Here is a 16,128-nt window from a genome sequence, read left to right as displayed (position 1 = left end):
TACAATTTGGATTAGGACACTTAAACATTTCAACATACATTTGTACATATATATTAGCATAAATATGACCATAATAAAGTGCATCGGCAGATGTGCAGGCTTTAGTGTTTATTTGTGGAGTTCAGTAGGATGACAGCCCTGGGAAAGAAGCTGTTCCTAAATCTGGTCGTATGGGTGCGAATGCATCTGTAGCATCTTCCAGATGGCAGGAGGGCGAACAGACTGTGGCTGGGGTGGGTAGGGTCTTTGATGATGGACCGTGCCCTCCGTAGGCAGCGTTTCTGATATATATGTTCTATGGTTGGTAGCCGGGTGCCGGTAATGCGTTGGGCAGTTTTGACTACCCGCTGCAGGGCTTTCCGGTCATGGGAGCTACAGCTGCCGTACCATACCATGATACAGTTTGTCAGGATGCTCTCTATAGTGCAGCGGTAGAAGTTAGAGAGGATCGGGGGTGACAGATTACATCCCTTCAGCCTCCTCAAGAAATATAGGCGCTGCTGGGCCTTCTTCACCAGAGAGGAGGTGTTGATGGACCAGGGGAGGTCTTCCGTGATGTGGACTCCGAGGAACTTAAAGCTGGCCACCCTTTCCACCACATCCCCATTGATGTGGATGGGGGTGTGACTTCCGCCTTTGGACTTCCTGAAGTCCACGATTATTTCCTTTGTTTTCTTGGTGTTAAGGGCCAGGTTGTTGTCGGCGCACCACGTCACGAGTCAGCTGGTAGCTCCTCATTGCGATAATTTTACGCCTGGGTCGGCGGAAATGCTGGCACTAGCGCGCATCTTAGGGTGATGTAGCAGTGCCGTCGCCCATAATGCACCAACATCACGGATCCGGCACGTGGGTGTGTGCGTATCAGAGAATGGCGGGCACCTCACCTTCCACCCTCCGGTCCACAGGTGGGGAGAGGTGGGCGTGCAGTGAACATCAGTCATTCAGCAGATTGGGCGACCGCTTTGCGGGACACCCTCGTTCAGTCCGTAAGGGTGACCCCGAGCTTCCGGTCGCCTGTCACTTTAATTCACCGCTCCACTCCCACTCGGACCTCTCTGTCCTCGACCTCTTGCCTTGTTCCACTGAAGCTCAGCGTAAGCTCGAGGAACAGCACCTCATCTTTCGATTAGGCACTTTACAGCCTTCTGGACTCAACATTGAGTTCAACAATTTCAGATCATAACCTCGGCCCCTATCATTTTTTTCATTTTTTTCTCTCTCTCTCTCACGGCAGCTGTCAATCATTCTGCCATCGCCATTTACACTTCATCTAGAGCCATCTTTTGTTTCTTAACTTGTCCCGTTACCATCTCCTTTTGCCTTGCACCATCAGCCCTTTTATTTCTTAATCTCTCCTGCCTTCCATCCTATCACAGACCTTCCCTTTTGTTCTTTCCTCCCCTCCCCCCTCTCCCTGCTCCTACACCTGCTTAAAAACCTGTTCCATCTCCAACTTTTTCCAGTTCTGACGAAGGATCACCGACCTGAAACGTTAACTCTGTTTCTCTCTCCACGGACACTGCCTGACCTGCTGAGTATTTCCAGCATTTTCTGTTTTTATTTCAGATTTCCAGTAAACGCCGTATTTTGCTTTTGTATCAGTCATTATAGCCTAAATGCTGCCTTTCGGACCAGACGTTAAACCGAGGCCCCGTCTGCTCTCTCAGGTGGACGTAAAAGATCCCATGGCCACTATTTCGAAGAAGAGCAGGGGGGGAGTTCTCCCCGGTGTCCTGGGGCTAATATTTATCCCTCAACCATGTGGTAAACCTTGATAGCGCATCAAACCAACATCACTAAAAACAGATTATCTGCTCGTAATCACAGTGCTGTCTGTGGGAGCTTGCTGTGAGCGATTTGGCTGCCGTGTTTCCTACATTGCAACAGCGACTACACTTCAAAAAGCACACAATAATACAATACAATACAATACAAATCGCTTTATTGGCATGATAAGTTACATCTTATGTTGCCAAAGCATCAAAATACATTTATGGTTGAACACATAAACGCGGTTCCATTCATACAGTGTATAAACAGGTATATCCCTGAGTTTATAAATATATTTTCGCCTTGTTTATATATACTCTTGTCTTAGTTTACTGGTTGTCCCTCTGTTCATGGCAAGCTGTAACATAGTGTGCCGCCAGTGTTACACAGCTTCTCTCCTCCCCCAGTAGGAATGGGAGTTTTTGGTTGTCAGTCAGATTTCTGAATTCAGGGCATATTATTACCCCCCAAGTTACAATTACTCCCCAGTGAACAATGTTCCCTCTAAGCTGCGCGGCCGATGGGAAAGGTCCCACGCAGGACGCTCACCGGCTTCCCCGTTGTAAATAAATACGTGCGCAGAAATTTAAAGGGACGGCGCACTAAAAGAAACAGGCCGCGCGGAACAAAGCGCAGAGTGCAGGGAAGATTGGCAATGAGTCTCTCTGTTTTGCCACAGACAAACAAGTTCCAAAACAGTTAAAAACAAGATAACAGTGCAATATATTATTTAAAATGCTGAGCATTTGATCTTCCAGATTCACCGGTACGGTTTCACACGCCTACCCGGAGTGGGTGGGAACTTTCTGTGCCCCCATTTACACATCCCACACACGCACGACACACATAACATTTCATCCACTTTCTGAGCATTTATTTCAATTTCCATGTTAATTGTCGGGGCACAATTGATATGCACAGGACAAGTGACTCACACATCACTCGTTCATCTCCTCCCATTTGTAGCTTAAAGGGCGCCCAGCCTAGAAAACAGGGCCACCCAACGTGGGCCAGAGTCGTGCACTGCCCGCATTGCTCTTATGAATGGCCTTGAATTGGCCACAGGGGAGGTTGAAAGTGATCTCAAGAGGGTCGCCAGCCTCAACAATTAACACGCACAAGTCACACCAGAGCATCAAGCGACAAAGCAAAATAAAAAAGCTGCTCTATAAACGGCTGGATCGGTGGAGTACAGGTCAGGGAATGCTGTGCTAAGACCGCACGCGCCTTGGTCAGACTCCACTGTGACCAAAAAAAGGACCTGCATCTGTATCGTGCCTTTCGGGACCTCAGGAGCAGAGCTAATCCTTGATGCGCCATGCACCCACGCAGTGTGCGCCTGACTACACTGACGGTTACATGGTTATGAGGCTGTGGGAATGAATGATTTGGAGAGGCAGATGGTTTGATGAATCTTGATTTTGAAACAGGGCTGGGGCTGGGGGTAATATTCTGGCATGGATAGAGGATTGGCTATCTAACAGAAGGCAGAGAGTTGGGATAAATGGTTCATTCTCAGACTGGCAATCAGTAACTAGTGGTGTTCCGCAGGGGTCAGTGCTGGGTCCCCAACTCTTTACAATCTATATTAACGATTTGGAGGAGGGGACCGAGTGTAACATATCAAAGTTTGCAGATGATACTAAGATGGGAGGGAAAGTAGTGAGTGAGGAGGGCATAAAAAACCTGCAAGGGGACATAGACAGGCTAAGTAAGTGGGCAGAGATTTGGCAGATGGAATACAATACTGGAAAGTGTGAGGTTATGCACTTTGGCAGGAAAAATCATAGAGCAAGTTATTATCTTAATGGCAAGAAACTGGAAAGTACTGAAGTACAAAGGGATCTGGGGGTCCTGGTGCACGAAACTCAAAAGGTTAGTATGCAGGTGCAGCAAGTGATTAAGAAGGCCAATGAAATGTTGGCTTTCATTGCTAGGGGGATAGAATATAAAAATAGGGAGGTATTGCTTCAGTTGTACAAGGTATTGGTGAGACCGCACCTGGAATACTGCATACAGTTTTGGTGTCCATACTTAAGAAAAGACATACTTGCTCTCGAGTCAGTACAAAGAAGGTTCACTCGGTTAATCCCGGGGATGAGGGGATGGACATATGAGGAGAGGTTGAGTAGATTGGGACTCTACTCATTGGAGTTCAGAAGAATGAGAGGCGATCTTATTGAAACATATAAGATTGTGAAGGGGTTGGATCGGGTGGATGCGGGGAGGATGTTCCCGATGATGGGTGAAACTAGAAATAGGGGGCATAGTCTTAGAATAAGGGGCTGCTCTTTCAAAACTGAGATGAGGAGGAACTACTTCACCCAGAGGGTGGTAGGTCCATGGAATATGCTGCCCCAAAAAGCTGTAGAAGCTACATCATTACATAAATTTAAAAGAGAAATAGACAGTTTCCTAGAAGTAAAGGGAATTATGGGTTACGGGGAGCGGGCAGGAATTTGGACATGAGTCTAGGTTCGGATCGGTCATGGCCCTGTGGGTAGCGGAGCGGGCCCAGGGGCCGTGTAGCCTGATCCTGCTTCATGTGTCTAATTCTGTTAGATTCAGGAGATGGTTCTGTGATAGTAGATTGGCGGTTAGGATCAGATCAGCCATGATCTTATTGAATGGCGGAGCAGGCTCGAGGGGCTGATTGGCTGACTCCTGCTCCTATTTCTTATGTTCTTATGTTCTCTGGAAAAGAGAAGGCTGAGGGGTGACCTGATAGAGGGTCTTCACGATTATTTAATCGGTTCGATAGGGTAGACGTAGAGAAAATGTTCCCACTTGTGAGGGAGACCAGAACTAGGGGCCATCAATATAAGACAGTCACTAATAAATCCAATAGGGAATTCAGGAGAAATGTCTTTACCCAGAGAGTGGTGAGAATGTGGACCTCGCTACCACAGGGAGTGGTTGAGGCAAATAATACAGATGTATTTAAGGGGAAGCTCGATAAACACAAGAGGGAGAAAGGAATAGAGGGTTATGGTGATGGGGTGAGATGAAGAGGGTTGCGAGGAGGCTGGTGTGGAGGATAAACACCGGCACGGACCTGTTGGGATGAATGGCCAGTTTCTGTGCTGTACATTCTGTGTAATTCTATGCAACAGTGAGGAAGCAAGGAGAAGGGATGGTGTATAGGATAGTGGGAGGGGGCGGGAACTTGAAGCTCAGGGGGAGCAAGAGGAGGAAGAAAGGAGAGGTTAGAGGAGCAATAAAAGAGAGAGAGCAAAGGAAGGATGGGGAAATTCTAAAGCTGGACATCAGGCTTTAAGACTGGAGACTTTAACAGCGGTTACAAGCCATCATCGAATCATTAAATCAGTTGGACAGAATCAAGAGAAATTTAATTTTAAAACTAAATTGACCAAATAATTTTAAATTCACATGAAATAAAATAGCTTGACAGCTCACTCTCGATGGCTGCAACCTATTGCAAAGTGAGATTTATGACAGAACGGCAAGCGCCCTTTCCAACTCTCTCTCACACACAGTGTTACAGATTATACGCATCAATTAAAAAAATCACTCACTTTCACGTTCAATCTTCATTCACTTACCTGATTGGGGCTCCTCCCGCTGCCCTGTCTCTATGGCAATAGGGTGCGTTGCCCAATATCTGGGGTCCCTCGGACCTAAATATTTCTGCCCTAGGGCATTGCGCTGCGAGGGGCGAGGACGCTCAGGAATGGACACTACTGAATTTCAAGTTAACGGTGTGTGTGTGAGGGTGGGGAGTTGGATGGGGTACAGTGTGTGTGAGGGTGGGGAGTTGGATGGGGTACAGTGTGTGTGAGGGTGGGGAGTTGGATGGGGTACAGTGTGTGTGAGGGTGGGGAGTTGGATGGGGTACAGTGTGTGTGAGGGTGGGGAGTTGGATGGGGTACAGTGTGTGTGAGGGTGGGGAGTTGGATGGGGTACAGTGTGTGTGAGGGTGGGGAGTTGGATGGGGTACAGTGTGTGTGAGGGTGGGGAGTTGGATGGGGTACAGTGTGTGTGAGGGTAGGGAGTTGGATGGGGTACAGTGTGTGTGGGGGTGGGGAGTTGGATGGGGTACAGTGTGTGTGAGGGTGGGGAGTTGGATGGGGTACAGTGTGTGTGAGGGTGGGGAGTTGGATGGGGTACAGTGTGTGTGAGAGTAGGGAGTTGGATGGGGTACAGTGTGTGTGGGGGTGGGGAGTTGGATGGGGTACAGTGTGTGTGAGGGTAGGGAGTTGGATGGGGTACAGTGTGTGTGAGGGTGGGGAGTTGGATGGGGTACAGTGTGTGTGAGGGTGGGGAGTTGGATGGGGTACAGTGTGTGTGAGGGTGGGGAGTTGGATGGCGTACAGTGTGTGTGAGGGTGGGGAGTTGGATGGGGTACAGTGTGTGTGAGGGTGGGGAGTTGGATGGGGTACAGTGTGTGTGAGGGTGGGGAGTTGGATGGGGTACAGTGTGTGTGAGGGTGGGGAGTTGGATGGGGTACAGTGTGTGTGTGAGGGTGGGGAGTTGGATGGGGTACAGTGTGTGTGAGGGTAGGGAGTTGGATGGGGTACAGTGTGTGTGAGGGTGGGGAGTTGGATGGGGTACAGTGTGTGTGAGGGTGGGGAGTTGGATGGGGTACAGTGTGTGTGAGGGTGGGGAGTTGGATGGGGTACAGTGTGTGTGAGGGTGGGGAGTTGGATGGGGTACAGTGTGTGTGAGGGTGGGGAGTTGGATGGGGTACAGTGTGTGTGAGGGTGGGGAGTTGGATGGGGTACAGTGTGTGTGAGGGTGGGGAGTTGGATGGGGTACAGTGTGTGTGAGGGTGGGGAGTTGAATGGGGTACAGTGTGTGTGAGGGTGGGGAGTTGGATGGGGTACAGTGTGTGTGAGGGTGGGGAGTTGAATGGGGTACAGTGTGTGTGAGGGTGGGGAGTTGGATGGGGTACAGTGTGTGTGAGGGTGGGGAGTTGGATGGGGTACAGTGTGTGTGAGGGTGGGGAGTTGAATGGGGTACAGTGTGTGTGAGGGTGGGGAGTTGGATGGGGTACAGTGTGTGTGAGGGTGGGGAGTTGGATGGGGTACAGTGTGTGTGAGGGTGGGGAGTTGAATGGGGTACAGTGTGTGTGAGGGTGGGGAGTTGGATGGGGTACAGTGTGTTTGAGGGTGGGGAGTTGGATGGGGTACAGTGTGTGTGAGGGTGGGGAGTTGGATGGGGTACAGTGTGTGTGAGGATGGGGAGTTGGATGGGGTACAGTGTGTGTGAGGGTGGGGAGTTGGATGGGGTACAGTGTGTGTGAGGGTAGGGAGTTGGATGGGGTACAGTGTGTGTGAGGGTAGGGAGTTGGATGGGGTACAGTGTGTGTGAGGGTGGGGAGTTGGATGGGGTACAGTGTGTGTGAGGGTGGGGAGTTAGATGGGGTACATTGTGTGTGAAGGTGGGGAGTTGGATGGCGTACAGTGTGTGTGAGGGTGGGGAGTTGGATGGGGTACAGTGTGTGTGAGGGTGGGGAGTTGGATGGGGTACAGTGTGTGTGAGGGTGGGGAGTTGGATGGGATAAAGTGTGTGTGAGGATGGGGAGTTGGATGGGGTACAGTGTGTGTGAGGGTGGGGAGTTGGATGGGATACAGTGTGTGTGAGGGTGGGGAGTTGGATGGCGTACAGTGTGTGTGAGGGGAGGGAGTTGGATGGGGTACAGTGTGTGTGAGAGTGGGGAGTTGGATGGGGTACAGTGTGTGTGAGGGTGGGGAGTTGGATGGGGTACACTGTGTGTGAGGGTGGGGAGTTGGATGGGGTACACTGTGTGTGAGGGTGGGGAGTTGGATGGGGTACAGTGTGTCTGAGGGTGGGGAGTTGGATGGGGTACAGTGTGAGTGAGGGTGGGGAGTTGGATGGGGTACAGTGCGTGTGTGAGGGTGGGGAGTTGGATGGGGTACAGTGTGTGTGAGGGTGGGGAGTTGGATGGGGTACAGTGTGTGTGTGAGGGTGGGGAGTTGGATGGGGTACAGTGTGTGTAAGGGTGGGGAGTTGGATGGGGTACAGTGGGTCTGAGGGTGGGGAGTTGGATGGGGTACAGTGTGTGTGTGAGGGTGGGGAGTTGGATGGGGTACAGTGTGTGTGAGGGTGGGGAGTTGGATGGGGTACAGTGTGTGTGAGGGTGGGGAGTTGGATGGGGTACAGTGGGTCTGAGGGTGGGGAGTTGGATGGGGTACAGTGTGTGTGTGAGGGTGGGGAGTTGGATGGGGTACAGTGTGTGTGAGGGTGGGGAGTTGGATGGGGTACAGTGTGTGTGAGGGTGGGGAGTTGGATGGGGTACAGTGTGTGTGAGGGTGGGGAGTTGGATGGGGTACAGTGTGTGTGAGGGTGGGGAGTTGGATGGGGTACAGTGTGTGTGACGGCGGGGAGTTGGATGGGGTACAGTGTGTGTGAGGGTGGGGAGTTGGATGGGGTACGGTGTGTGAGAGGGTGGGGAGTTGGATGGGGTACAGTGTGTGTGAGGGTGGGGCGTTGGATGGGGTACAGTGTGTGTGAGGGTGAGGAGCTGGATGGGGTACAGTGTGTGTGAGGGTGGGGAGTTGGATGGGGTACAGTGTGTGTGAGGGTGGGGAGTTGGATGGGGTACAGTGTGTGTGAGGGTGGGGAGTTGGATGGGGTACAGTGTGTGTGAGGGTGGGGCGTTGGATGGGGTACAGTGTGTGTGAGGGTGGGGAGTTGGATGGGGTACAGTGTGTGTGAGGGTGGGGAGTTGGATGGGGTACAGTGTGTGTGAGGGTGGGGAGTTGGATGGAGTACAGTGTGTGTGTGAGGGTGGGGAGTTGGATGGGGTACAGTGTGTGTGTGAGGGTGGGGAGTTGGATGGGGTACAGTGTGTGTGAGGGTGGGGAGTTGGATGGGGTACAGTGTGTGTGAGGGTGGGGAGTTGGATGGGGTACAGTGTGTGTGAGGGTGGGGAGTTGGATGGCGTACAGTGTGTGTGAGGGTGGGGAGTTGGATGGCGTACAGTGTGTGTGAGGGTGGGGAGTTGGATGGGGTACAGTGTGTGTGAGGGTGGGGAGTTGGATGGGGTACAGCGTGTGTGAGGGTGGGGAGTTGGATGGGGCACAGTGTGTGTGAGGGTGGGGAGTTGGATGGGGTACAGTGTGTGTGAGGGTGGGGAGTTGGATGGGGTACAGTGTGTGTGAGGGTGGGGAGTTGGATGGGGTACAGTGTGTGTGAGGGTGGGGAGTTGGATGGGGTACAGTGTGTGAGAGGGTGGGGAGTTGGATGGGGTACAGTGTGTGTGAGGGTGGGGAGTTGGATGGGGTACAGTGTGTGTGAGGGTGGGGAGTTGGATGGGGTACAGTGTGTGTGAGGGTGGGGAGTTGGATGGGGTACAGTGTGTGAGAGGGTGGGGAGTTGGATGGGGTACAGTGTGTCTGAGGGTGGGGAGTTGGATGGGGTACAGTGTGTGTGAGGGTGGGGAGTTGGATGGGGTACAGTGTGTGTGAGGGTGAGGAGTTGGATGGGGTACAGTGTGTGTGAGGGTGGGGAGTTGGATGGGGTACAGTGTGTGAGAGGGTGGGGAGTTGGATGGGGTACAGTGTGTCTGAGGGTGGGGAGTTGGATGGGGTACAGTGTGTGTGAGGGTGGGGAGTTGGATGGGGTACAGTGTGTGTGAGGGTGGGGAGTTGGATGGGGTACAGTGTGTGAGAGGGTGGGGAGTTGGATGGGGTACAGTGTGTGTGAGGGTGGGGAGTTGGATGGGGTACAGTGTGTGTGAGGGTGGGGAGTTGGATGGGGTACAGTGTGTGTGAGCGTGGGGAGTTGGATGGGGTACAGTGTGTGTGTGAGGGTGGGGAGTTGGATGGGGTACAGTGTGTGTGAGGGTGGGGAGTTGGATGGGGTACAGTGTGTGTGAGGGTGTGGAGTTGGATGGGGTACAGTGTGTGTGAGGGTGGGGAGTTGGATGGGGTACAGTGTGTGTGAGGGTGGGGAGTTGGATGGGGTACAGTGTGTGTGAGGGTGGGGAGTTGGATGGGGTACAGTGTGTGTGTGAGGGTGGGGAGTTGGATGGGGTACAGTGTGTGTGAGGGTGGGGAGTTGGATGGGGTACAGTGTGTGTGAGGGTGGGGAGTTGGATGAGGTACAGTGTGTGTGAGGGTGGGGAGTTGGATGGGGTACAGTGTGTGTGAGGGTGGGGAGTTGGATGGGATACAGTGTGTGTGAGGGTGGGGAGTTGGATGGGGTACAGTGTGTGTGAGGGTGGGGAGTTGGATGGGGTACAGTGTGTGTGAGGGTGGGGAGTTGGATGGGGTACAGTGTGTGTGAGGGTGGGGAGTTGGATGGGGTACAGTGTGTGTGAGGGTGGGGAGTTGAATGGGGTACAGTGTGTGTGAGGGTGGGGAGTTGGATGGGGTACAGTGTGTGTGAGGGTGGGGAGTTGAATGGGGTACAGTGTGTGTGAGGGTGGGGAGTTGGATGGGGTACAGTGTGTGTGAGGGTGGGGAGTTGGATGGGGTACAGTGTGTGTGAGGGTGGGGAGTTGGATGGGGTACAGTGTGTGTGAGGGTGGTGAGTTGGATGGGGTACAGTGTGTGTGAGGGTGGGGAGTTGGATGGGGTACAGTGTGTGTGAGGGTGGGGAGTTGGATGGGGTACAGTGTGTGTGAGGGTGGGGAGTTGGATGGGGTACAGTGTGTGTGAGGGTGGGGAGTTGGATGGGGTACAGTGTGTGTGAGGGTGGGGAGTTGGATGGGGTACAGTGTGTGTGAGGGTGGGGAGTTGGATGGGGTACAGTGTGTGTGAGGGTGGGGAGTTGGATGGGGTACAGTGTGTGTGGGGGTGGGGAGTTAGATGGGGTACAGTGTGTGTGAGGGTGGGGAGTTGGATGGGGTACAGTGTGTGTGAGGGTGGGGAGTTAGATGGGGTACAGTGTGTGAGGGTGGGGAGTTGGATGGGGTACAGTGTGTGTGAGGGTGGGGAGTTGGATGGGGTACAGTGTGTGTGAGGGTGGGGAGTTGGATGGGGTACAGTGTGTGTGGGGGTGGGGAGTTAGATGGGGTACAGTGTGTGTGAGGGTGGGGAGTTGGATGGGGTACAGTGTGTGTGAATGTGGGGAGTTGGATGAGGTACAGTGTGTGTGAGGGTGGGGAGTTAGATGGGGTACAGTGTGTGTGAGGGTGGGGAGTTGGATGGGGTACAGTGTGTGTGAGGGTGGGGAGTTAGATGGGGTACAGTGTGTGTGAGGGTGGGGAGTTGGATGGGGTACAGTGTGTGTGAGGGTGGGGAGTTGGATGGGGTACAGTGTGTGAGGGTGGGGAGTTGGATGGGGTACAGTGTGTGTGGGGGTGGGGAGTTAGATGGGGTACAGTGTGTGTGTGAGGGTGGGGAGTTGGATGGGGTACAGTGTGTGTGAGGGTGGGGAGTTGGATGGGGTACAGTGTGTGTGAGGGTGGGGAGTTGGATGGGGTACAGTGTGTGTGAGGGTGGGGAGTTGGATGGGGTACAGTGTGTGTGAGGGTGGGGAGTTGGATGGGGTACAGTGTGTGTGAGGGTGGGGAGTTGGATGGGGTACAGTGTGTGTGAGGGTGGGGAGTTGGATGGGGTACAGTGTGTGTGAATGTGGGGAGTTGGATGGGGCACTCATGCACACATGTACATGCCCACACACATATGCAGAGAGACCCTCACATGCGCTCACACAGACATCTACACCCACGCTTACATAAACACAGCCTGCACAATATATATGTTGATTTTATGCTGACACACACACACACATAGGAACCCTTTTTAAGTGTACACAGGGACATACGTCTTGCCCACACATACCGAGCATTCACACAGCCCAGATACAGGAAGCACAGCCCAGATACAAATCTTGCGGACGCTCACACGCTCTCACAGAGCCACAGACAGAGACACACACAGAATTCCCCTACACAGTTCTCACGGACACACACAGTCACACACACGCTGCTGTTCTGTCGCTTCACGACCAGTCCCTGGTGCTCAAAATAAAGCAGAGCCAGGGGTGGAGCTGAGAGATTTCCACAACCTCATCTGTACAGTTTGCATATTGTTAATATTAACCCTTCGAGTTCCACTATCTCATCTGTAGTTTGCATATTGTTAATATTAACCCTTCGATTTCCACTATCTCATCTGTAGTTTGCATATTGTTAATATTAACCCTTCGATTTCCACTATCTCATCTGTAGTTTGCATATTGTTAATATTAACCCTTCGATTTCCACTATCTCATCTGTAGTTTGCATATTGTTAATATTAACCCTTCGAGTTCCACAATCACATCTGTACAGTTTGCACACTGTCAGTGTTAACCCTTCGAGTTCCCTCAGAACGTCAACAACCAGGAACCAAGGTTCCAGCTTTTTATCTGTATTCCCCTCTTGCTCCTGCAGTGAGTGACAGGCCAGGGGGTTGAGTCTGAGCCTGTGGGAGATTCTCCCTGTGATAGTAACCGAGAGGGATGCTCCATTCCTGGGAGCTGTTTTGCTGCCGATCCGCTTTCGGGGGGCTGAGAGTCCGGGGAGGGGAGGGGATTGGCTGGGGAGCAGAGATACCAACATAAAGGAGGGTGAATTCAGTCTCGGGTAGGGGGGCAACACTAGCGGCCTCAGGGAGACAGGAAGATCAGGCGGAGCGTGAAACGGGCGACCGACCAGCTGACGCCCGAGCACCGATTTCACCCACAAATTTCAACTGGTAAAAGTCCGATCCTGAAACCAGGTCCAGTTTTTTGTTTAAATCCCCCCCCCCCCCACCCCCCACCTCCGTTTCCCTTCCGCGACCTCCTGAAACGCAGCGATTTTAATGAGCTTGCCTCAGTACCAAAGCCAGGCTCACAATCCCACCCAACACTGGCAGCTTCCTAAAGAATGACAGCGGCACAGGAGGAGGCCATTCGGCCCCCCCTGCCCGTGCTAACACTGGCTCTTGTGGGAGGGCTCAAGTCCCACTCCCCCTGCTCTGTCCCCACAGCCAAGAACATGTTCTCCTCAAACTAGAAAGTCGCAAAATCCCAAGGAAAGGGGCGGCATGTTAACCTCTCCCTCTCCATCACTCTCTCTCTCTCTCCTTATCTCTCTCTCTCTCTCTCCTTATCTCTCGATCTCTGTCACTTTCTATCTCTCTCACTCTCTCTCTATCTCTCTCTCTATCACTCTCTCACTCTCTCTATCACTCTCTCTCTCTCACTCTCTCACTCTCTCTATCACTCCCTCTTTCTCTATCTCCCTCTCTATCTCCATATCTCTCGATCTCTGTCACTTTCTATCTCTCTCACTCTCTCTATCTCTCTCTCTATCACTCTCTCACTCTCACTCTCTCTCTATCACTCTCTCTCACTCTCTCACTCTCTCTATCACTCCCTCTCTCTCTATTTCTCTCTATCACTCTCTCTCTCTCTCTCCTTATCTCTCGATCTCTGTCACTTTCTATCTCTCTCACTCTCTCTCTATCTCTCTCTCTATCACTCTCTCACTCTCACTCTCTCTCTCACTCTCTCTCACTCTCTCTCTCTCACTCTCTCACTCTATCACTCCCTCTCTCTCTATCTCTCTCTCTGTCACTCTCTATCTCCATATCTCTCTCTCTATCACTCTCTCTCTATCACTCTCTCTATCACTCTCTCGCTATCTCTCTCTCTCTCTCTATCTCCATATCTCTCTCTCTATCTCTCTCTCTATCACTCTCTCTCTCTATCTCCATATCTCTCTCTCTATCACTCTCTCTCTCTCTCTCTCTCTCCCTCCCTCCCTCCCTCCACAGCTGCCCCGGTGGGACTGGGCACCTTGAAGTTCCCGCACAAGCGCAACATTTCAACCTTTGACGGGCTCCACCACACTGGCCAACCCGCGGCAACAACCAACAAGCATTGGCTGGAAGCGCGGAGTCTGCAACCCGCTGGGAAACGTGTTGCTGGAGTCTGGCTCCAAGCAGTGACTGGGACAGCGGGGAGAGGAGAGGGGGGGGGGCGGGGGAGCAAACCGAGATTTCAGCAACCTACCCCGAGCAGACAGTTTCTTAGTGTTGATAATCTTCGCCGCGAATTCCTGTCCAGATAAAGTCTTAACGCATCGCTTTACAATGGAGAAGGCGCCCCTGAAATCATCAACATTTCACAGTTTAGTCGCAACACACACACAGGCAGAGTGAAACTGAAAGGCAAGACTTTAGTTAATGAATGTTGAAAGGCTGTTTGTTCCCTTACTTTCCCAGCTCCTCGTACATCTGGTATTCCTCGCTGAACCGGGTGCTGGTTATTGTGGCCATTCTGCCGGCGTTTGACTCTTTCCCCAGACTGCTTGTCCTGCTCTCTGTCTCTCTCTGTTTCTCTCTCTGTCTCTGTGTGTGTCTCTGTCTCTCTCTCCCTCTCTCTCTCTCCAGAGACTCGTGTCTCTGAGGTGGCTTTGATTGGCAGATCACTACATGGAAAAAAAAAATTGAGAAAATCCAACCAGCGCAAACCTCACGAGTTGGCCGTGTGTGTGTGATTTTCCCCTTTGCTCTGCATCGTTCTCCTCCCCTCCCTCCCTCCCTCCGTGTTTCCTAGACAACAGCTTCTGAGAGCTTCACAGAAAAAAGCTGCTTTGACACTTGCAATCCCGGCTACAGCCTCGCACACTCGCGTGTAACAGGGGGGTGGGGGGACTATCAGACTGTGTGTGTGTGAGTGTGAGTGAAAATTAATACAACAGTAACTGGGATCAGTCTCTGTAACTGAAACAAAGGCTGGAAATCACCCTTGAGTCCCCGGACAACACAGCGGTGACTGAGAAATCTGATGAGGAACAGGTCAACTGATCGGCTGCTGGCAATTGTTGGCTGTAATGAGGTAGAGGAGGGTTTATCACAGAGTGGAATTGGGGCAGTTCATGAATTTAACTGGATTCTCTAAAGCCCTTCCTGTGAACTGTAATATATCCGACTGCGTCTTTACACCGAGATAGTCGCTTTGAACAGGGTTTACTGAAGGTTTCCTGTTGATCAACTCAAAGATCTCGTTCTTCCACCTCTTGCCTCCCCCCTCCTCCTCCCCTCTAGTTCTCATTTTCACCGCAAACTCTCTTTTCTTCATTTTGTTAATAATTTTGTATTCCAAGCCTTTCGCTTTCAGGTCTGTCAAAGCTTCAAATCCCCCTTCAGACCCACTCCACCTCCTCCCTCAGCGTGTTGACTTCCAGACTCACCGCACAATCCCCAACTCAAACTCACTCCCGCCAGCTCACAAGTGTAATGCACTCATCCCCTCCCTCCATCTCCTCTCTCTCTGTCTCCCCTCCCTCCATCTCCTCTCTCTCTGTCTCCCCTCCCTCCATCTCCTCTCCCTCAGACTCCCCTCCCCCATCTCCCCTCTCTCTGTCTCCCCTCCCTCCATCTCCCCTCTCTCTGTCTCCCCTCCCTCCATCTCCTCTCCCTCAGACTCCCCTCCCCCATCTCCCCTCTCTCTGTCTCCCCTCCCTCCATCTCCCCTCTCTCTGTCTCCCCTCCCTCCATCTCCTCTCCCTCAGACTCCCCTCCCTCCATCTCCCCTCTCTCTGTCTCCCCTCCCTCCATCTCCTCTCCCTCAGACTCCCCTCCCTCCATCTCCTCTCCCTCAGTCTCCCCTCCCTCCATCTCCCCTCCATTACTCTCCTCTCCCTCAGTCTCCCCTTCCCCCATCTCCCCCTCCCCCCATCTCCCCTCCCCCCATCTCCCCTCCCTCCATCTCTCTCCTTCAGTCTCCCATCCCTCAGGCTCCCCTCCCTCTGTCTCCCCCCTCCCTCAGACTCCCCTCCCTCTGTTGCCCCTTCCTCTGTCTCCCTCTCCCTCCATCTCCCCTCCCTCCATCTCCCCCTCCCTCTGTCTCCCCTCCCTCAGTCTCCCCTTCCTGTCTCCCCTCCCTCCGTCTCCCCTCCCTCAGTCTCCCCTCCCTCCATCTCCCCTCCCTCAGTCTCCCCTCCCTCAGTCTCCCCTTCCTGTCTCCCCTCCCTCCGTCTCCCCTCCCTCAGTCTCCCCTCCCTCCGTCTCCCCTCCCTCAGTCTCCCCTCCCTCAGTCTCCCCTCCCTCTGTCTCCCCTTCCTGTCTCCCCTCCCTCCGTCTCCCTCCCCTCCCTCAGTCTCCCCTCCCTCCGTCTCCCCTCCCTCAGTCTCCCCTCCCTCCGTCTCCCCTCCCTCAGTCTCCCCTTCCTGTCTCCCCTCCCTCAGTCTCCCCTCCCTCAGTCTCCCCTTCCTGTCTCCCCTCCCTCCGTCTCCCCTCCCTCAGTCTCCCCTCCCTCAGTCTCCCCTCCCTCTGTCTCCCCTCCCTCAGTCTCCCCTTCCTGTCTCCCCACCCTCAGTCTCTCCTCCCTCTGTCTCCCCTCCCTCTGTCTCCCCTCCCTCATCTCCTTCTCCCTCCATCACCCTCTCCCTCC

The 16,128-nt window shown here is 53.0% G+C and overlaps 1 protein-coding gene across 2 annotated transcripts in view; it reads right to left on the bottom strand.

Annotated features, from left to right (window-relative positions):
- The window catches only part of LOC147114370 (calcium/calmodulin-dependent protein kinase type II subunit alpha), a 344,895-nt gene extending 330,653 nt beyond the window's left edge, over positions 1 to 14,242 (bottom strand). For both annotated transcript variants that reach the window (XM_085996026.1, XM_085996028.1), the window contains exons 1-2: positions 13,948 to 14,242; positions 13,744 to 13,838 (exon numbers count right to left, since the gene is read on the bottom strand). In XM_085996026.1, the coding sequence (XP_085852152.1) occupies positions 13,744 to 13,838; positions 13,948 to 14,009 (157 nt within the window). In that variant the 5' untranslated portion in view covers positions 14,010 to 14,242. The remainder of the gene's footprint in view (positions 1 to 13,743; positions 13,839 to 13,947) is intronic.
- Positions 14,243 to 16,128: the final 1,886 nt, after the last annotated feature.

The sequence above is a fragment of the Somniosus microcephalus genome, chromosome 8 (assembly GCF_052327205.1).
Source record: "Somniosus microcephalus isolate GS21.2 chromosome 8, FLI_Smic_1.0, whole genome shotgun sequence".
NCBI classification, from domain to species: Eukaryota; Metazoa; Chordata; class Chondrichthyes; order Squaliformes; family Somniosidae; genus Somniosus; species Somniosus microcephalus.
This window is presented reverse-complemented; position numbering and strand designations above follow the sequence as displayed.